We start from the raw sequence: 23,062 nt of genomic DNA, 5'->3' as shown, positions 1-23,062 counted from the left end.
TGTGCTGCCACCTTTAAAGGATCTGTGGGCTTGCACACCCAGATCCCTCTGTGTCTATACTCCTGATGGTTCTGCCATTTATTGTATAGCTCCCCCTGCATTAGATCTACCAAAATGCATCACTTCACATTTATCTGGATTAAATTCCATCTGCCATTTCTCCACCCAATTTTCCAGCCTATCTATATTCTGCTGTATTCTCTGACAATGTTCATCACTATCCGCAACTCCAGCAATCTTTGTGTCGTCTGCAAACTTAGTCAGACCAGCTACATCATCTTCCAAATCATTTATATATATCACAAACAGCAGAGGTCCCAGTGCGGAACACCACTAGTCACAGACCTCCAACTGGAAAAAGACCCCTCCACTGCTACCCTCTGTCTTCTATGGCCAAGCCAGTTCTGTACCCTTCTAGCTAGTTCATCTTTTGCACCAGCCTGCCATGAGGGACCTTGTCAAGTGCTTTACTAAAATCCATGTAGATGACATCCACGGCCCTTGCCTTGCAAATCATTTTTGTCACCTCAAAAAAACTCAACCAAATTAGTGAGGCATGACCTCCCTCGTATTAAACCATGTTGTCTATGGCTAATGAGACTATTCAGTTCTAAATGTGTATAGATCCTATCTCTAAGAATCTTCTCCAACAATTCCCTACCATGGATGTCAAGCTCACTGACCTATAATTACCTGGGTTATCCTTGCTACCCTTCTTAAATAACGGGACCACATTTGCTATCCTCCAATCCTCTGGGACCTCACCTGTGTCCAATGAAGAAACAAAGATTTCTGTTGGAGGCCCAGCAATTCCATCTCTTGTCTCTCTCAGTAATCTAGGACAGATGCCATCTGGCCCTGGGGATTTGTCTACCTTAATGCTTCCTAAAACACCTAACATTTCCTCCCTTGTAATTGCGATTTGTTCTAACGGGTCTACACATCCCTCTGAGACACTACCAATCAACGTGTCCCTCTCCTTTGTGAATACTGATGTAAAGTATTCATTTAGGATCTCACCTACTTCCTTGGGTTCCAAGCATAATTCCCCATCTTTGTTCTGGAGAGGTCTGACTCTTTCTCTGACAACCCTCTTGTTCCTAACGTATGTATTAAAATGCCTTGGGATTCTCCTTAATCCTGTCTGCCAAGGACATTTAGTGACCCCTTTTTTCCTTTCTAAGTCCCTGTTTGAGTTCTTTTCTACTTTCTCCGTATTCCTCTAGTGCTTCATCTGTTTTTAGCTGCCTGGACCTTATGTATGCCTCTTTTCTTTTTGATTAGACCCACAATTTCTCTGGTTATCCTTTCCTGTCCTTTTTACAGGCATATATATGCCTGTCCTGCACTCCTATCAACTGCTCCTTAAAAGACTCCCACGTGCCAGATGTGGATTTACCCTCGAACAGCCTCTCTCAATCAACAGCTGCCTAATCCAGCTATAGTTAGCCTTCCCCCAATTCAGCACCTTATCCATAGGACAACACTCATCCTTTTCCATGACAATCCGAAAGTTTAGAGAATTGTGGTCACTTCGCCACATGTTCCCCCACTGAAACTTTGATGACCTGACCGGGCTCATTCCCCAGTACTAGGTCCAGTATAGCCCCCTCTCTCGTTGGACTATCAACATATTGTTCCAAAGAACCTTCCTGGACACATTTTACAAATTCATCCCCATCCGGACCCCCAGCCCCAAGGGATTTCCAGTCTATATAAGGGAAATTAAAGTCTTCCACTACAACAACCCTATTTTTTCTACACCTGTCCAGAGTCTCCTTACATATCCGTTCCTCAACTTCCCGTGCGCTGTTGGGCCTGTAGTATACCCCCAGCATAGTGACTGTGCCCTTCCTGTTTGAGTTCTACCCCCAGTGTCTCGTTCCATGATCCTTCCAAATTGTCCACCCTCTGTACCGCTGTAATATGCTCCCTAACCAGTATTGCTACTCCCCCACCTCTTCTAGCCCCTCCTCTGTCACACCTAAACACTTATACCCCAGAATATTCAGCTGCCAGTCCTGTCCTTTTAACCAAGTCTCTATCACTGCAACCACATTCAAGTTCCACACATGAATTAAGGCTCAAAGTTCATCTGTCTTGCCTGTTGGGCAAGTGAGGGGAATGCAATCTCATACATAACAGAATCGGTCATTATTGCCTTGACTAAAATGAGTTCCAAGTTTACTTGCTTTACATGACTGATGTGTGCAGCATGTCACAGGTAGTGAATAGCACTGATGATTGTGGATGAAATTGTTTTGTAGTACAGGAATAAGTTCAGTAGCTGATCAGTTCTGTTGCACTGGGATATTTTACGCCAACTTAATCAGGTTTTATAAATCTCATCACTGGGAGTTCCAGAGGATATGGCCTTAACAGTTAAACTGGAATTCATTTACACTGAAAATCAAACTTGTACAAATGGCTGCTTACAATGAAATGTATCAGCTACCAATGCCTTCTTTATATCCAGCAAAGAAGCTCTGCTTTAATTACTGACAAATTATCACAAATCATAATACCAATTTGCTGTAATCTGGTTTATTGAGCAGTAGCTATTGCACAATGGAAATATTCTCCTAAAATGTGCCATTTTACACACGCACCCCTGCCCCCCCTCCTCGTAAATGAATGTTAGAATCCTCATCACATGAGAGGCAGAGGGAGTTCCACTATGATCCTTTAGGCAGAGTAATAATTCTGAATTTGATGGATGTAGTTGAATGGCAAACTAGTTACTGTCCATTGGATGTATGATGGAATTGCTAGCTGAACTGTGGTATTTCCACGAGTCCTGTACTTTGATAATGAAGAGAGTTGTGAATATTAGGATACCTCTCACTGATTAATAAGTAAAGACTGCACCAGTTGTTTTGATATAGATCTTAACATGAAACTGCAGGCACCCTCCTTAACAAGTACACTGATCTGCTTTTCAGTGGATGGGTGAAATTTCTGCAGTTTGTGACACCTATGTAACTTCAGAAACTTAGAAGAGGAGCTTTATTAATCCTTTCAAAAGGCAACAAAGCTTCCAAGTTATGTAAAATGTGTGTCAGCGTGCCGGAATCAGAGATTCCTCTACATTTTCATTTGTTATCTCACTGGAGATATATGTACTTGTTTCTTCAATGAGAGTATTGAACAAATCCTTTCATTTACTCGCTGTCTGAATCTTTTTGTGACATTTAACGGTTGTGGCCATTGTACCATGGAATCCATATTCCAATGCACATCTACAAATTAAAGCCTTTCCACCTGGGAAGAATTCTGTATTTACGGATTGATTTGTATTGTTGAGTCAATGTAAAAAATATAGCAATTGAGTAAATGTGCGTGTTGCTGGGTTAATTGCACTCAAACCTGCATAACCAACATTACACTGTGACCCTGATCCTTTTCCTGGATTTTCACAAGTCTCAAATGTTGATGGCACAATACCCATCGGATAAAGATGCTTTTAAAGTTATTATGGCCGGAAACCAAAATAACTATCAGCCAACTGGAGTTGAATCACAAAATTAAGTTGCAATTTTCCTGTTGAAAATGAAGAATCTTGAACTGGTTAAAGAAACATCCCTAGGAACAATATCCTGGTTTCAGGAATTTTCTTCTGGGCCCACTCCAGGTCGGTTTTTAACCTACACTGTGCGGCAAATCAAAGCGGTACCAATTCTTTTCAGAATTGTCCTGAAGTTTCTTTCAGTTTGAGAGATTGAATAAACTGGCATTGTTCTCCCTGGAAAGACAGAGGCTGAGGGACGACCTGATAAAATTATGAGGGGTATAGATAGGGTGAACAGTTGGAAGCTTCTTCCCAGGACAGAAATGACAATCACAAGGGTGCACAAGTTCAAGATAAGGGGGAGAAAGTTTCAGTGGAGATGTGCAGGGGAAGATTTTTTTTTACAGAGGGTGGTGGGGGCCTGGAATGCATTGCCAAGTGAGGTGGTTGAGGCAGATACGTTAGCGACATTTAAGACTTATCGAGAGGCATATGAACAAACGGGGAATAGGGGACATGAGGAATTCTCGAGTGCAAGTTCCCATGGTCTTTGCCAGTCCATGTGTGTCCCACAGTTTGATTTCCCACCCCCAAAACAGACCACCTGGTTTTTCAAACAAGGTACATTTTTAATAATCTGATTTATTCTAATTCAGCGACAATGTCAAAAAATATTTTTGAAAGAAAAATTCCAAAGTTCACAGGATGGTTAGAAGAGTCCAACAAATCAGAAGCTACAAAATAAACAGGATCATATAATTCCTTTATATTTCCATACAACTTTACAACCATTGAAAAAAAGTACCTCATTTGTACAAATTTTGGCAAATCAGACTGGACATAATGAGAAACTTGTTAAGCTTTTCTTTGAAAACAATATAAACTTTTAAAAAGGACATGAAGTGCCATAATATATAATCCGAATAAATAATCAAGATATTGCAACAACCCCACACAGCACTGTTTCCAAAATCTTGTCTAGCCATGATTGTTTTCGTAGCAAAGCACCCAGAAACATCAACATGACAGTGCTCTTAACAAACTGCTACATTTTGTACTGCAAGTTTACTACGGTGCACACTAGAGAAAGCAACTATCAAAAAAAGTAAACAAAAAATATATATAATTGAAAAAAGTTGTTAAAACATACAACACATAAAACTTCAATATAGTAGAAAATCATCTGTAAACATACGCAGCTTGAAATTTGCACCATTGATAATTACCCCCATTTCAGTGCCCATAGATCAGAACTCCATTTACCATAATTGCATATGAAATATTACTGTACACTTATTTACAGGGCTGTTCAATCACCCATTACAATGGAAATGATACAGGTTCACAATTTTAGCTTTTAAAAAAAAAGATCTCCCAACAAGTGAAATGATTACCTAATAGACCCTTCCTCGGCACTGCAACAGACAGCGTACTGTTCACACAAAAGTAGATATGGCAAACGCTTCAACTGAGTCGGCTGTAAAAGCTCAGCTTTTGCAGTCATGGCACAACTCACCACGACCAGGATTGCTGTGCACACAATAAAAATGCAAATGAGCAAAATCGGCCACGTGCCCCAGCCAATGCCCCAAGTGGATTCGAGTTGTTAAAACTGGTCCAACAATTGATGAAGATATGGGGCCTTTGTAAGGTCACGAGTGACGCTGAACAGCTTATACAGGACTGGGCAATCCAGCGACACACACTGAACTTGTCTATCCACACAGCCCGTGCAATTCCTGCAAATCTAAAAACAAAACAAATTCATGACTAATCAGCTACTCAAAAGAAGACAAAGAGTTCTTAACAACTGCAGTCTGTTAGGCATTAGAAATTAACAGCAAACCAACCACAGAATGGTGTTTGACATCACAATTCAAAAATGCAACTCATGTAAGTTAGCTTAACTTCCTGACTTTCCATAAGCCATTATCTTGGTGCATTTGGTTTTCAAAGTGGGAGAGCTAAAAGTGGTACAGAGGAGAGGGGGAGGTGAAAAATACATGCATTACATAGATGATTTGGAGTTGGGGACTGAGTGTAGTGTGTCAAAGTTCACAGAAGACACTAAGATGGCAGAGAAAAATGTGCAGAGCACACTGAAGGTCTGCAGAGGGATATAGATAGGCTAAGCGAGTGGGCGGGGGTCTGGCAGATGGAGTACAATGTTGGCAAATGCGAGGTCATCCATTTTGGTAGGAATAACAGCAAAATGGACTATTATTTAAATGGGAAAAAAATTGTAGCATGCTGCTGTGCAGAGGGATCTGGGTGTCCTTGTGCAAGAATCACAAAAAGGTGGTTTGCAGGTGCAGCAGGTAATTAAGGCGGCCAATGGAATTTTGTCCTTCATTGCTAGAGGGATGGGGTTTAAAAGCAAGGAGGTTATGTTGCAGCTGTATAAGGTGCTGGTGAGGCCACACCTGGAATACTGTGTACAGTTTTGGTCTCCTTATTTGAGAAAGGATATACTGGCACTGGAGGGGGTGCAGAGGAGATTCACTAGGTTGATTCTGGGGTTGAGAGGACTGGTTTATGAAGGGAATAGATAAGATAGAAGCAGGGAGATTGTTTCCACTGGCAGGTGAATCTAGAACTAGGGATCATGGCCTCAAAATAAGGGGAAGCAGATTTAGGACTGAGTTGAGGAGGAACTTCTTCAACCAAAGGGTTGTGAATCTGTGGAATTCCCTGCCCAGTGAAGCAGTTGAGACTACCTCATTTAATGTTTTTAAGGCAAGGATAGATAAATTTTTGAACAGTAAAGGAATTAAGGGTTATGGTGAGCAGGCGGGTAAGTGGAGCTAAAGATCAGCCATGATCTCATTAAATGGCGGAGCAGGCTCGAGGGGTCAGATGGCCTACTCCTGCTCCTAGTTTGTATGTTCTTATAGACTCTCAAAAGACACAGAAAGGAGGGAGATAGAGAGGGGATTGGACAATGAGACAGTGGAGATGAAGACAAGGAAGGAATAAACTTCTATTTGAAATCTTGTCACTGCAAAGAGTCATTACACATGCTGGAAGCACTCACAAACACAAATCACAGAATTGATGGCGTTTCAGCCATGTTCATCAGGACCCCAAAAGAAAACCTCAAACTTAAATCTCAGACACTTGTTTATACAAGGGATGTTGAAAATAAGTCTTCTGAATTAGTGCTCAGTCCATAGAATTTATAGATAACCACTAAAGGTAAATATTCAAGGAAAGTAGGAACAGCAGTTGGCCGTTTGACCCCTCGAGCCTGCTCCACCATTCAATAGGATTACGGATAATCCAACATTCCTCATGTCCACTTTCCTGCCCTTTCCCATATATATTTCCCAATCATAACCCTCGATTCCCTTACTAATCAAAAATCTCTTTCAGCCTTAAATATACGGAAGGACTTTGCTCCCATAGCTCTCTGTGGCAAGGAGTCTTAAATTGGTGCCCCTTTATTCTGAGACTATGCCCTCTGGTTGTAGACTCTCCCATGAGGGGGAACATCCTCTCAGCATTTAGCCTGTCAAGCCCCTTAAGAATCCTATATGTTTCAATGAAATCCCCTCTCATTCTTCTAAATTCCAATGAGTCCCAACCTGTTTAACCTTTCCTCATAAGACAATCCCTCCATACCGGCGAACATCCTACTGAACCTTCTCTGAATTGCTTCCAATGAAAGAAAATCTCTCCTCAAATAAGGGGATTAAAACAGAGAGAGAGAGAAAGGAAGACCCCAAAAGAAGGACCTCAAGTGAGGGAGAAAGGGAGAGAAACCTCGAGCGAGAGTGAGAGAGAAAAAGGAATTGCAGTCAGGGCTAGGCAGCAGTAGGCTTCACCATCAGACACTCTGCTATTCTGGGGTAGAATGGGGAGGAAAATCTAGCCTAAAATGTTCAATTTATTTATTGTTAAAATTGCTCGTGAGATTCATTAAGAGAATTTTAAATGGTTGTCCATTTAGATCCCTTATGTTGTTTCAGCCTTTGCTTTTTAGGCAGAGCACCCGCTTATCTTCTAAGTTTTAAAAATTGAGCACAAGTACCTTTAGCAGCTGAGCTTGTTTCCATTCCCACTCTCGAATCTCCTGGTGAAGGATCACAGCCACTTGCTGAGGATTGCTTCGACACTTGCTACAGATACCTAGCTGGGTCAACTCATCACAGACTGGACAGTGCAAGGTGGTGAAATACTGGGAGATAGTTCCTTTACGACTATCCTGTATATTGCGAGCTGTGGAAAATGCCTTCTGGACCTAAAAAAAAAACCAGGTTAAACATAAAGATTAGGAGCACTTGATTTAGTTGCTTTACATTTTGAGTGTAGGTTTGTAGTGTAGAAGACTGTTTCAAAAAATAAAAGAAGAAAATTACAGCACAGGAACAGGCCTTTCGGCCCTCCAAGCCTGCACCGACCATGCTGCCCGACTGAACTAAAACCCCCTACCCTTCCATATCCCTCTATTCCCATCCTATTCATGTATTTGTCCAGACGCCCCTTAAAAGTCACTATCGTATCTTCTTCCACTACATCCCCTGGCAGAATGTTCCAGGTACCCACCACCCTCTGTGTAAAAAACTTGCCTCGTACATCTCCTTTAAACCTTGTCCCTCGCACCTTAAACCTATGCCCCCTGGTAATGGACTCTTCCACCCTGGGAAAAAGTTTCTGACTATCCCCTGACAGACTCTGTCCATGCCCCTCATAATCTTGTAGACTTCTATCAGGTCGCCCCTCAACCTCCGTCACTCCAGTGAGAACAAACCAAGTTTCTCCAACCTCTTCTCATAGCTAATGCCCTCCATACCAGGCAACACTCTGGTAAATCTTTTCTGTAACCTCTCCAAAGCCTCCACATCCTTCTGGTAGTGTGGCAACCAGAATTGAACACTATATTCAAGTGCGGCCTAACTAAAGTTCTATGAAGCTGCAACACGACTTGCCAATTTTTAAACTCAATGCCCCGGCCAATGAAGGCAAGCATGCCGTATGCCTTCTTGACTACCTTCTCCACCTGCGTTGCCACTTTCAGTGACCTGTGTACCTGTACACCCAGATCCCTCTGCCTTTCAATACTCTTAAGGGTTCTGCCATTTACTGTATATTTCCTATCTTTATTAGGCCTTCCAAAATGCATTACCTCACATTTATCCGGATTAAACTCCATCTGCCATCTCTCCGCCCAAGCCACCAACCGATCTGCATCCTGCTGTATCCTCTGATGGTCCTCATCGCTATCCGCAAATCCACCAACCTTTGTGTCGTCCGCAAACTTACTAATCAATCCAGTTACCTTTTCCTCCAAATCATTTATATATATTACAAACAGCAAAGGTCCCAGCACTGATCCCTGAGGAATGCCACTTGTCACAGCCCTCCATTCAGAAACACACCCTCCCACTGCTACCCTCTGTCTTCTACGAAATGCCCTGTTTGAGAGCACATTTCCACTCCATCTGACGAAGGAGCAGCGCTCCGAAAGCTAATGGTATTTGCTACCAAATAAAGCTGTTGGACTTTAACCTGGTGTTGTTAAAACTCTTACTGGGACCTCCCCTGTAGCCAGTGAGGATACAAATATTTCTCTCAAGGCCCCAGCAATTTCCTCCCTTGCCACTCAGTATTTTGGGGTATATCCCATCAGGCCCTGGGGACTTGTCTACCTTAATATTTCTCAGGAACCCCAATACCACCTCCTTTTTGATCTCAACATGATTCAAACTGCACACCCTTTCCCAGATTCATCATTACACCAAATCCTTCTCTTTGGTGAATACTGACTCAAAGTACTCATTTAATACCTCGTCCATTTTCTCTGGCTCCATGCATTGATTCCCTCCCTTGTCCTTGAGTGGGCCAACCCTCTCCCTGGCTACCCTCTTGCTCTTTATATATGGAAAAAGCCTTGAGATTTTCCTTAATCCTGCTGGCCAATGATTTTTCTTGACCCCTTTTAGCCCTCCTTACTCCTTGCTTAAGTTTCTTTCTACTTTCTTTTAAAGTATTCAGATAAAATCAAAATGAGATGACAGGCAGACATCTCCATGGCAAAAAGCAAGTTTACAATTTGCTGACTGTTGTTCTTTATTTGGAAGTATGTAACAGTCACACCCATCATGAATTAGACTGTCAAAGAACAGTACAGCACAGGAACAGGCCCTTCGGCCCACCAAGCCTGCGCCAACGCATGATACTTTTCTAAAGACCTTTTGCCTCTACGCCGTCTGTATCCCTTTATTCCCGGCCTATTGATGTATCTGTCAAGAGTGAGGCGGCACGGTAGCACAGTGGTTAGCACTGCTGCTTCACAGCTCCAGGGACCTGGGTTCGATTCCCGACTTGGGTCACTGTCTGTGTGGAGTTTGCACATTCTTCTCGTGTCTGCGTGGGTTTCCTCCGGGTGCTCTGGTTTCCTCCCACAGTCCAAAGATGTGCGGGTTAGGTTGATTGGCCATGCTAAAATTGCCCTTAGTGTCTTGAGATGCATAGGTTAGAGGGATTAGTGGGTAAAATATGTAGGGGTATGGGGGTAGGGCTTGGGTGGGATTGTGGTCGGTGCAGACTCGATGGGCCGAATGGCCTCTTTCTGTGGTGTAGGGTTTCTATGATCTATGATTTCTATGCCTCAAACATTGCTATTGTATCTGCTTCCACCACTTCCTCTGGCAGCACATTCCAGACACTTCAATGCAGACAGACGATCGGTAACGTTTCTATGTTTCTAATAAAAGCAAAATGCTGCAGTTCTGGAAATCTGAAATATTGGCAATGTTGTTGTCACTGGGCTGTAACCCAGGCTCTGTACTTACAAGGTAAGAGCAGGTCCTGCTGTCCTAACAAAGCCATCCATTATAACAAACTTAGACACAGGTCCACAAATCTGTGCTCAAGGAATGACACCTTTAGTGCTGAAGTGCGAAAGCCCACGTACAATTCTGTGAGGTGTTTACTGGAGAGACCAAGGTGTCGGGGTACACTTACAGAACAGTTAATTACGAGACACAGCACGCTATTTTGACACAAAACCTCAGTTAACCCTCAATTAAAATACTGAGTCTGTTTTGGTTCCCGCACATAGCAGGTTTAGAAGCTTTGGAAAGGGTGAACGGGATGGAGTTGGGACTAATTCCCAGTTTAAAACATCTTAGTTATCACAATAGGCAAACCCTGGGGGACCGCACTATCTCCTGCCCAGACTGAAGAACTATTCTACCCTCTACTTTTTATTCCTCAGCCAATTTCTTAAGCAGCCACTTTAATCTTATGCTCTTCAATTTTGATAAAATGTCCATTATATGATACTATCAATTGCCTTTTCTAAGTCCATGATACATCATCAACCATGCCATCATTAAGTTAGTCAAACATGATGGGCTTCAACGGGCGGCACGGTAGCGCAGTGGTTAGCACTGCTGCTTCACAGCTCCAGGGACCTGGGTTCGATTCCCGGCTTGGGTCACTGTCTGTGTGGAGTTTGCACATTCTCGTGTCTGCATGGGTTTCCTCCGGGTGCCCCGGTTTCCTCCCACAGTCCAAAGATGTGCGGGTTAGGTTGATTGGCCAGGTTAAAAATTGCCCCTTAGAATCCTGAGATGCGTAGGTTAGAGGGATTAGCGGGTAAATATGTGGAGGTAGGGCCTGGGTGGGATTGTGGTCGGTGCAGATCTGATGGGCCGAATGGCCTCCTTCTGCACTGTAGGGTTTCTATATCTATGCAGCCTTCTTTTATTAGCTCATATTTTTCTAAGTCACAAATATGTCTCAAACTATTCCCTCGGGCTGTCGCCAGGCCAACCGGCCTGGAGTCCTTGGGTTTAATCATTTCCCTTTTCTTGAAGACGGATTTAAATGTTTACAATTCTCCAGACCTGTGCCACCACTCTCGAATACGAGGGGGGTTGGAAAATTGCAACCAAAACTTCTATACTTTCCACATTTACTTCCCTCAGCATCCTAGATACATCCTATCCAGACTGGGTGACTATTTTCCTCTTTGTTCAATATTAACCTTTTCAGTGCCTCCTATTTGTATCTTATCCAATTTCTCGACCACCTTCTCCTCTCCAACTATCGACCCTCTCAAGAACAGCTTCTTCCCTGCTGCCATCAGACTTTTGAATGGACCTATCGTATATTAAGTTGCTCTTTCTCTATACCCTTGCTATGACTGTAACACTATATTCCATACTCTCTCCTTTCCTTCTCTTCTATGTACTCTATGAATGGTATACTTTGTCTGTACAGCGCACAAGAAAGAATACTTTTCACTGTATCCCAATACATGTGACAATAATAAACCAAATCAAATCCAGTGACATGGGCAACATCCTGTGCTTTACTGAAATCAGATGCAAAGTATTTAGTACATCTCTGCCCCCACAAGATGATCTCCTTGTTGAGTCTTAATTTGCCCCCATCCTTCCTTCGAATATCTTCACCCTACAGATGCTTTTAAAGAATTTTGGGCTTTTTTTGTTAGCAACTAATCTATTCTCATATCTGCCGCTTGTCCCTTTTTCAGTCATCTTCTGTACTGTGTGCGTTCACCTTGAATCTGTACTGAATTATAAACCTGGCATTCAACACGAGCCCCTCCCTCAGTAGAATTTTAATCTGACTATACGCGTTGCTATGTATTGGTATTGTTCCGATTTTGTCCGTGCTCTGTACAGCCATTCATCCAAGTGGATCAAAAATTTAAAATGCAAGCTACTTATAATTACAGAAACACTAGTTAGAATAGTTTAAACATTAATGGATCTGCAAGGTCATTTTATTCTGGATGAGTATTAGAAAGAGATCAGGTTGAGTGCTTTCAGACATACTATACGAGAACAGGATACAGGGTCGCATTGTGCAGGTGGTTTGGAACAGAGAGATGAATTAATCCATGGAAAAGATGATCCGAGTTGTGACAAAGAAGCAGCGCTAGCTCAGATTTAAACGGGTGTTAGTTCTGATGTTAATTCCGAAGCAGCGAATAGCAATAAGGGCAATAACTAGTTGGGGGGGGCCACAGGGATCAGTACTGGGACCGCAGCTCATCACGATATACACTAATGATTTGGAGAATGGAACAGCGTGTACTGTGGTCAAATGGAGGATGATACAAAGGTGGGAGAGAAAACAGAGTGTAAGGAGGATGTAAATAGTTTACAAAGATATATTAACAGGTTAAGTGAGTGGGCAGAACATTAGCAAATGGAATTCAATGCAGGAAGATAAGGGATTACTCATTTTGGAAGAAAGAATCAGAAGCCAGATTATTTAGAGAGAGAGAGACTGAGGAAAGCTCTTTGACAAAGGGACTTGGGGGTCCTTGCTCATGAATCCCTGAATGCTAGCACACAGGTGCAGAAAGTAAATGGAAAACTGGCTGTTATTTCAAGGTGGCTGGAGTACAAAAGTAGTGTTGTTGTAGCTGTACAAGGTATTAGCGAAGACACATTTAGAATAGTGTGCGCAGTTTTGGTCCCCTTATTTAAGGGAAATATATATTGGAGACAGTGCAGAGAAGTCTTTCTAGGATGTTACCGGTTATGGAGGGAATGTCATACGAGGAAAGATTAAAAGATTAAAGGTTGGGTTTGTGCACCTTGGAGTTCAGAAGAATGAGAGGTGATAGGATTGAAACATAAGATTCTTAGGGGTCAGACAAGTAAATGTTGGGAGGATGTTTCCACTCATGGGAGTGTGGAGGACCAGAGGTTGCAGAATAGCGTTATTTAAGATGGATTTGAGGAAGAATTTCTTCCTCTCAAAAGAGTGGTGAATCTTTGGAATTCTTTACTCCAGAAAGCTGCGAGTCCTTGAACATTCTCAAAACTGAGATAAGTGTTATGGAGAGAAAGCAGGAAAGTGGATTTAGTGAGTCAGCCATGATCTTTTTGAATGGGAGAGCAGATTTGAAGGGCTGAATGGCCTACTCCTGTTCCTATTTCTTATGGTCTACATGAGCCAAAAGGCAGACTAGGGTCAAGTCTGGAAGCAGCCCGAGACCTCAATATCTTTATTACGAGGTATAAAATCTAAACTTTTATTTCTACATTTCAAATGCACTTTGTTACTCTGGTTTAGATTGTGACTGCCATCATTCAACATCATCGACTCTTTTGCCAGGCCACAGAATCTGAGGCTGCCTTCAGCCTGGAAGCACTGGCCATTCCCCTCCAAAGTCTAGTGACCCCATCCAGTAGCCTGGAGAAAGGATAGATCAATTTGTCCAGGCCAGTGAATAGCAAGTTAGCAACCAATTTCCAACCCAAGTCTTAGAAAAAATGTATCCAGGATTGTAAAATGTGTGCAGTATGGGGTTGGAACAGGGAATAACTGGCCTCGAGTATGAATCATAGAATCCCTACAGTACAGAAGGAGACTTCCAGCCCATCGCATCTGTACCAACCGCAATCCCACCCAGACCCTAGTCCTGTAACCCCACACATTTACCCTAGCTAATCCCCCTGACACTAGGGTCAATTTAGCATGGCCAATCCACCTAACCCGCACATCTTTGAACTGTGGGAGGAAACACACGCAGACACAGGGAGAACGTGCAGACAATAGCCCAAGCCGGGAATTGAACCCGGGTCCCTGGCGCTGTGAAACACAGTAAGAAGTTTAACAACACCAGGTTAAAGTCCAACAGGTTTATTGGTAGAAACAGCAGTGCTAACCACTGTGCCACCTCTAGAGTATGGCTTCAGAATTACTGATAACTCACCAGCAGCTAGTCCAAGTGACCATTGTACCCGGATGAGCCTGGAGTGTTGGGAGAGATATTTGATACAAGGTGACTGTTGTGCATACTCTATAACTGGGCTCACTGGATAACTGTCACCAGCTGGATTACTGACCAATTTACTTCCATTCCTAACCCAGGCGTGCAGAAGCCAATTCAAAAGCAGATCTCCTACTTCTGTAGCTGAAATCGTGCAGCGTAGAGAGTGAAAACTTATAGCCACCCCATTTTTAAGTTTTGGTATCATGCTGAGAAATGGAGTTACTGGATCATTGAGAAAGGACTGACCTTCCATCTTCCAAACGGAGTGAGATTATACAACTGTTTTTTCTGCTGTTCTTTTTAAATTGTAACAGTAGGAAATCCTGGCCAACATTCCTTCATCACGATCAGAAACAGTTCCTTTTACCAATCTACCATTGTGTTGTGTTTGCTGTGCTTGAACAGCACTGTGTCTCATCACGTAACCAAGACTCCCTGATCAAGAGGGAGCATGAACCACCAAGGTGAATGTGGGCACTGAAACAGACACTGCAGCCATTGGGAGAGAACTGGGCCAGCTTTCTCCCACTGTGGACAATCATTGTAACAGTGCAAAATAACACAGTTCAGAACAACAGCCTTTTCTGAGCTCCTTTGCATTAGCGTCTTGTTGATATTCCCGATAGTCTGAGACTTAAATACAACTCAGTGAGCAGATCAATGAAAACAAGATACAAATCTAATGCTTGCTTGGAGGAAAAAGCAAATTATTGCGGATGCTGGAATCTGAAGCCAAAAAAAATGTTGGAAAGTCTCAGCAGGTCTGGCAGCATCTGTAAGGAGAGAGAAGAGTTGACGTTTCCAGTCCAGGTGACCCTTTGTCAAAGCTCTTTTCTCTCCTTACAGATGCTGCCAGACCTGCTGAGATTTTCCAGCATTTTCTCTTTTGGCTTGTTTTGAGAAATCGGAGTGATTCTTACCCTGGGTAACTCATGGTACCAGCTGAAGACATCCACACCGATCAGAGAGAATATCCTGTTGAGGGGTGGCAGGATCTGTTTCATGATGTAGTAGGTAGCATTCAGTCTCACGCTGGGATCCTGCAGCACCTCAATCGGCCGTCGGACCAGCTGAATGAGGGGCAGGCCTGGCACTCCATACACAATGACGTAAGGAACTCTCTCGCCTGCCCTGGGCTCAGAACGGCGATCATATGACAGCATCCTCCTGTTTAGAAGCAAGGCCAGTGTTAGCAATTTGTGCAGTTAATATTTACTGCCTCAATGTGAGGACCTGGCAAGACTACCATTATTTCAATAGCTCCTTCGCCCCTTTCCTCTACCCGGATGCACTCATCAGGATTTATTGCATTAATGGGATTTGAAGGCCCTTTTGTGTTAATGTTTTGTGTTTTAAAATATTCCATTCAAATTGCTTCAATGCAACTTCACTGGACACTGCAAATTCTGCATTAACCAACAGATGGCGTCACGTGGAAGCATCCTTCAACCGCAGGCTGAAAAAAATGACAAATTAAACAGACATACCCTTCCAGAATGTTGCTAAGCAAATCGTACATTCCTGTAACACACAGAAAATGTAAAGGCATCTCAGAACTTTACAGGCAATGGACCTGGCACTTGACAATACATATATTTTTCAAAAACCAGGAAGGGATGTTACAAGATACAGGTGTGGAGATGCTGGTGTTGGACTGGGGTGAGCACAGTAAGAAGTCTCACAACACCTGGTTAAAGTCCAACAGGTTTATTTGGTAGCAAATACCATAAGCTTTCGGAGCGCTGCTCCTTCGTCAGATGGAGTGGAAATGTGCTCTCAAACAGTGCACAGAGACACAACATCAAGTTACAGAATACTGATTAGAATGCAAATCCCTAAAGATACAGATGCAAGGGAGGGAGCAATGAGGGCAGAAGGAGGAACGAGATAGCACTGAAGACCTGGAAGATTCCGGCTGGAATATTGGGACTGGAGGAAATCAGAGAGATCAAGTAAACCTTGTGAATTTGTTTGCATGTCGGTCCTTTTCTGGCCCACTTTCAATACACTGGGCTATTGTACAACCAACCTACTGAACACAGAACAGTTCAAATTCCACCACAGCAGCGAGTGACACAGAACAGCATAAAGATACAAAGCAGGTGGAGACATGCGACTGGCCACGGTCCAACTCCCACACCCACCAAAATAAGACTTAAGAAATGCAGGAGACGTTTGAAAAGAACAAATTCAGACATTGCATATATTGTTCACTTAAGTGGAATATATGGACCTGGATTCCCCATTTTCCAACCTGAAGGAACACAAGTGATACAAATGACAACCTAAACACTATCCATTGGGCATGGATTTTGGGATCGCTTTTCTGTATGTTACAAGGTACGGCGGCACGGTGGCACAGTGGTCAGCCTGCTGTCTCACAGCTCCAGGGACCCGGGTTCAATTCCCAGCTTGAGTCACTGTCTGTGCAGCATCTGCACATTCTCCCCGTATCTGTGTGGGTTTCCTCCGGGTGCTCCAGTTTCCTCCCACAGTCTGAAAGACGTGCTGGTTAGGTGCATTGGCCATGCTAAATCCTCTCTCAGTGTACCCGAACAGGCACCGGAGTGTGGCGACTAGGGGATTTTCACAGTAACTTCATTGCAGTGTTAATGTAAGCCCACTTATGACACTAATAAATAAAGGTAAAAGGGATGTGAACTAGAAAGATTTGAAAGCACAATGGAACAGTTTTAAAAAAGCAGTGTAATTGTGTAGAATGTAAAGGACCAATATTTCCCCCTCCACTCAAAGTTTGAGCGCTTGTTTCCATAAAAAGGACACATCAGAATGAGACCTTGCCTCTCAGGCAGTGCTTCGGACCGAATTCACAGCAGCCCCTGGAACAGTTTTCTTTTTGAATGTTTTATGACTCGAATTGATATCTTCTGATGTTCCAACATCATTCTGAACAGTGAGCCACGATATTACAGCAGTTAATCTTCAGCAAGGGCAGGGACAAAAATAAGGGTCATTTCCAGTGGAATCTGACCATTTACACTGTCAAGATGGTGCTGAAATGTTGGTTCTGTGGCGCTGAACAAAGCGGTCACCGAAAAGAGCGGGCGCAGGGCTGCAGGTGGAATGGCATTCTCCCCAGGTGCCAGTAACTCTGCTGCCCCTGTTTCAGGAGCAGTGCTGCATCGGAATGCCTGCCTTTTGCTGTCTCAGCTCCCACAGGGGAGGCAGCAACCATCCTCCCCAACTTTAATCTAGAATCTGTTCCTCACAATCCTCATGATGCATTTTAGCCGGTGACCCACAGCCCATCCACACTTGGACAACAGCAGCAGTTTTCTATGAAGTAAACTCTCAAAACATAAAAGAGTTGGGGCTGAGGATAAGTTATTCAGCCAGATCCTATCCGAATGGTTCATTAACTTACAATACACTACACAATACACTCGTTTATCTTTCCACCTTCATTTTCTTACCTGGAAAAAAGTGTTTCAAATTCTCAGCAGTATGAGCAAATACTTTTTGTTTGGTACCTGTATTAAGTGTATTTATCAACCATAATTCAGTCTCTGATCCTGGCTGGTGTATTTTGAGGTAACATTTACTGGATCTACACTGTTTAATACATTGCAGTCTTCTTCCCATAGCCATCTTTTTATTGACTTTAAATCTCATGCTTCTGCGATTTTCCCCCCAAACCTTCACATTTGGATGAGTCTTTTTCTGATTTTCCCACAACATACGGTAGTGATTTTCCTGTAACATACGGTAGTGACTTTTAAGAGGCCTCTTGACAAATACATGAATAGGATGGGAATAGAGGGATATGGTCCCCGGAAGGGTAGGGGGTTTTAGTTAAGTCGGGCAGCATGGTCGGTGCAGGCTTGGAGGGCCGAAGGGCCTGTTCCTGTGCTGTAATTTTCTTTGTTCTTTATACCGTGCTAACTGCTGGTCAAAGTTAAACACAGTATTCAGTGCTGTCGGCCATTTTGAGTGAGTTGAAGGATGAGAGACTGAAAAAAATAAATTGCCCCACATTCAGAGAGTGGGGCAGAGGCAAGCCCACAGGCCCATTAAAATCACCTCAGAAATTTGGAAAACAAATTGAACCAGCCATCAGGAACTAGGTGGAAGGATGCCCATCTGAAAATAACCCAATGGCAGCCAACAAATCTGGAAGGGACAGACTTTGTCTGATCAACCGTAGGCAATTTAAAAGAAAAATTGGATCGCGTTGTGCTCCCTCATCACGAACGATGAATATATTTATTTACTAAAAAAGGACAATTTACAGAACTGTTCACTGAGTGATGTTAAATTGAATACAAGAGCTGATATTCCAAGTTAATAGCTGGAGAGACCTATAGGAACATTGAAAATAGACGGAGGAGGCCATTCGGCCCTTCGAGTCTGCACCACCATTCAATATGATCATGGCTGATCATGCACTTTCAGTATCTCACTCCCACTTTCTCTCAATACCCCTTGATCCCTTCAGCCACAAGGGTCACATCCAGCTCCCCCTTGAACATATTTAACGAACTGGGCCCAACAGCTTGCTGAGTGAAGTTCTTCCTCATCTCAGTCCTGAATGGCTTACCTCTTATTCTTACACTGTGACCCCTCGTTCTGGACTTTTCCAACATTGGGAACATTCTTTCCATATCCAGCCTGTCCAGTCCCATCAGGACTTTACATGTTTCAATGAGATCCCCTCTCATTCTTCTAAACTGCAGTGAGTACAAGCCCAGTCTCTCTTCATTTGTCAGCCCTGCCATTCCAGGAGTCAGTCTGGTGAACCTTCGATGGACTCCTGCAATAGCAAGAATGTCCTTCCTTCGACCAGGGGACCAAAACTGCACACAATACTCAAGGTGTGGCCTCACCAAGGCTCTGTATAAGTGCAGCAAGACATCTTTACTCCTATACTCGAATCCTCTTGCTCTGAAGGCCAGCGTGCCAAAAGCTTTCCTCACTGCCTGCTGTACTGCATTCAAACCTTCAGCGATTGTTCCAACATAACACCCAGATCACGCTGCGCTTCCCTTTTGCCTAAACTGCCACCATTTAGATAATAATCTTCCTTCCCGTTTTTGCTACCATAGTGGATAACCTCACATTTATCCACATTATATTGCATTTGTCAAATGTTTGCCCACTCATCCAGCCTGTCCAAGTCACCGTGCAGCCTCTTCGCACCCTACTCCACAGCACACACTGCCGCCCAGCTTAGTGTCGTCTGCAAATTTGGAGATATTGCATTCAATTCCTTCGTCCAAATCATTGATGTATATTCTGAATAGCTGGGGTTCCAGCACTGAACCCTGCGGTACCCCACTAGTCACTGCCTGCCACTCTGAAAAGGACCCGTTTATTCCCACTTTGTTTCCTGTCTGCCAACCAGTTCTCTATCCACATCAATACATTACCCCCAATACCATGAGCTTTAATTTGGCTCACTAATCTCTTGTGTGGGACCTTGTCAAAAGACAGCAGAGTACATCAGTAATGGCGAAAAGGAAATAATTAGAGGACAGTCTTGAGAGATTTATGGTCACATTCAGTGAGGGAGATCTGACTGACTACAGGAGATGGTGGCACTGGACTGGTAATCCAGAGGGCCAGGCTCATACCATGGGGGTCACTGGTTCAAATCCCACACAGCAGCCAGCAGAATTTCAGTTGAATTACTTAAATTCAATTGAAAGCTGCTCTCAAAAATGCATCTTGAAGCTATTAATTACTATAGAAACCCATCTGGGGGCTTCACTAATGTCCTTCAGAGGGGGCAATATGCTTACCTGGTCTGCATGCGACTCCAGGCCCACAGCAATGTGGTTGTCTTAACAGCTCTCTGCAATTGCCCAGTCGTAGCAAACAGCTACAGCAAAATTAAAAGTGAATAAAACCGGACACACTGCCTGGCATTGACTTGGGCACTGGAAACAATGGCATACTCAGCCCTGCAAAGTCCTCCTTATTAATGTCTGGGGTCATCTGCCAAAATTGGGGGAACAATCTCAGCAGTGAGCCAAGCAAAAGCCTGACAGTTACATTTACTGAATTTACTGATAGGCGGCACGGTGGCACAGTGGCTAGCACTGCTGCCTCTCAGCTCCAGGGACCTGGGTTCGACTCCAGCCTCGGGTCACTGTCTGTGTACAGCTTGTACATTCTCCCCGTGTCTGCGTGGGTTCTTCCGGGTGCTCCGGTTTCCTCCCACAGTCCAAAGCTGTGCGGGTTAGGTTGATTGGCCATGATAAATTGCCCATAGTGACCCGAGATGTGTAGGCTAGAGGGATTAGCAGGGTAAATGTGTGGGGTTGTGGGGATAGGGCCTGGGATAGGATTGTTGTCAGTGCAGACTCGATGGGCCAAATGGCCTCCTTTTGCACTGTAGGGTTTCTATGATATCTTACACAATGTCTTGGACTCCGCCATCATCATCTATGTGCTGTTCCACAGGCAGGACAGACCCAGCACAGGGGGCATCACAGTAGAACAGTCAGGAGGGAAATGCTCAGGAAGTCCTTAATATCGACTCTGGACCCCACTAAGTCTCATGGCATCAGGTCAAGCGCAGGCAAGGAAATGTCTGGCTGATTACCGCATACTGCCACTTACCACACACACACCTCTCAGCTGATGAATCAGTACGCCTCCACATTGAGCACCATTTGGAAAGGCAGAGACTTCTCTGGTTGGGAGATTTCAATGTCTCTCAGGACTGGCTCGGTAGCACCATTACTGATGGAACTGGCCAAGGACATTGCTGAGAGACTGGGTTTGCGGCAGGTGGAACCAAAGGACATGGAGATTGGGAGAAAAAGTGGAATTGAGACTGATGATCAGCCACGATTGTAGTCAATGGTGGAGCAGGCTCGAGGGGTCTTAAGTTAGTCTACAACTGTTTCTATTGACTGTACACTTATTGTAACTATTCACCTGCATTCAATGGTGGTGTAACCGCACTGATGAAAGAAAGCTTTCATTCACTCCAATGTTTCAATTTGAATAGCTTTATCATTTTATTACTGATCTAAAATGTTGGGAGTTAGCAGTGTCCGAGTTGCTCATCTACAAACAGATTTAGATGTTCTGAGGGATTGGCCTTTGGCCAACAATGTTTAACTCGGAAAAATTTATTTCTGTGGCGATAAATTATTTAAATCAGATGGATTAGAGGAAGAGCTTACAATTTATCTAATAGGTTGGGTATTAGGCAGTTCTTTTTTTCCCTACAGAAAAATGAACCAATGGAACAGGCTTGTGTGGTGAATGCTAGGTCACTGGGTACCTTCAAGAAAGAATTAGATCAGTCTCTGCCTGGGGCAGGGATCACCTCATACTAAAAGTATGCATCATTAGGGCCAACAAGATAGTCTGGACTCATTTTGATTGGCGGGGCGGGGGGGCACATTCTCATCTGCATCTTAAAACAGAGGCCTCTTATCTTTAAACTGTGCCCCTAGTTCTAGTCACCTCCACAAGAGGAAACATCTGCCTGGAACTATTCCATCATCCTTTTGCAGTCCAGCCACCGTTGTCCAGTCCCGTTTATTCTCACCACTGCTTGCCGATTCTTCCAATACATTGCTCTTACTCAATCTTTCTTCAACAATTTGGTGTGCACATTATGTGGCCATGGGGATTTGTTGGTTTTAATAAATTGGAGGAGGATGTTGAATGCTGGAACTGGACCACAGCTTAGCACTATCCTGGGGGATACTTCTGTGAATGTTAATTGAATGTGTTTCAACTTTTCTATTTATATTCAATAGCGCTAATAAGTTTTCATCCACTCCAGAGCTGGTACTTAAATAGCCTTCTAATTTTATTAGCAGCCTAATTAAACTTTTAATTACAATTTTTATTCAAATAAGATTTACAAATCCTCCAGAGAATGAGACACAGCTGTGAGATGTAATTTACCACAGTGCACTGGTTGCTTTGTTCTAACCAGGAGGCATTCTTCCCCCCCCCCCCCCCCCCGCCCCCCCGACTTCCATAGGCTTATGTTGACCTAAATGCTACATTCACAGAGTTACTTTTCAAACCACTCAACAGAACCAACAACCATTCATCCCTCCTGAAACCAATATCAGCACCACTCACTCACCTGGTCAGTTCAAGAGCGGGGACACATGCCCCCGGGCGATAGGAATCTCTTCCACGGTACTCTTTGGCAAAAGTCAGATCCTGCATGCTGGCTTTCCCTTCCAGTACCTTGGTGCATTGCCTCTGAACATACTGCTTGATCTGACTGATGTCTCTTGTTTCAAACAGCAGCTTTATTGAGCGCTCTAGAATCTGTAGAAAGGTTCACAAATGAAACAACAGCAGATATCCCTGTGATACACAAAGCATTTGGCTCAAAACTAGCTATAAATATATCTGTACCTCATTAAAATAACACCCACATTACTGGAATCATGACATCTCTGGATAGGTTTGGGAACATACCTTAAAAAGCAAATGAACATTTTTCACACGCACAGATCTCATTTCTTGGATTCCAAGTCTCTTTCAAGAGACTTCAGACAAAGAATAGAAGATCGGAACTTTGTTTGGCCATAGCTCTTACAACTGCAGAGAACCAAGTCAGCCGTGAACTATCCACCCCACTTGTCACTCAGCAGTCCACCCCCACTATTCAAATTCATTCATTTCTGCTGCTTGCTTATGGAAGAGTATGGAACAGTAGGCGTTCATTTTTGGACTTATCCAGAAGTTGTGCAGTATTAACCCTATGTGCTAAAGCAGCCAAACTAATTTCAAAATTAGAATGCCAAATGATTTGGGTAGAACTCTCACTTCTGTCAGTAGGTTGT

At 43.5% G+C, this 23,062-nt stretch overlaps 1 protein-coding gene across 3 annotated transcripts in view; it reads right to left on the bottom strand.

Annotated features, from left to right (window-relative positions):
* Window positions 1-4,254: 4,254 nt before the first annotated feature.
* rev3l (REV3 like, DNA directed polymerase zeta catalytic subunit) overlaps window positions 4,255-23,062 on the bottom strand; it is a 190,088-nt gene continuing 171,280 nt past the window's right edge. For all 3 annotated transcript variants that reach the window (XM_078212338.1, XM_078212339.1, XM_078212340.1), the window contains 4 exons: window positions 22,351-22,541; window positions 15,194-15,440; window positions 7,539-7,748; window positions 4,255-5,255 (listed from right to left, as the gene is read on the bottom strand). In XM_078212338.1, the coding sequence (XP_078068464.1) occupies window positions 5,115-5,255; window positions 7,539-7,748; window positions 15,194-15,440; window positions 22,351-22,541 (789 nt within the window). In that variant the 3' untranslated portion in view covers window positions 4,255-5,114. The remainder of the gene's footprint in view (window positions 5,256-7,538; window positions 7,749-15,193; window positions 15,441-22,350; window positions 22,542-23,062) is intronic.

This window comes from Mustelus asterias, chromosome 5 (genome assembly GCF_964213995.1).
Source record: "Mustelus asterias chromosome 5, sMusAst1.hap1.1, whole genome shotgun sequence".
Taxonomy (NCBI): domain Eukaryota; kingdom Metazoa; phylum Chordata; class Chondrichthyes; order Carcharhiniformes; family Triakidae; genus Mustelus; species Mustelus asterias.
Note: the sequence above shows the minus strand (reverse complement) of the source record. Positions and strands in the feature narration are given on the sequence as shown.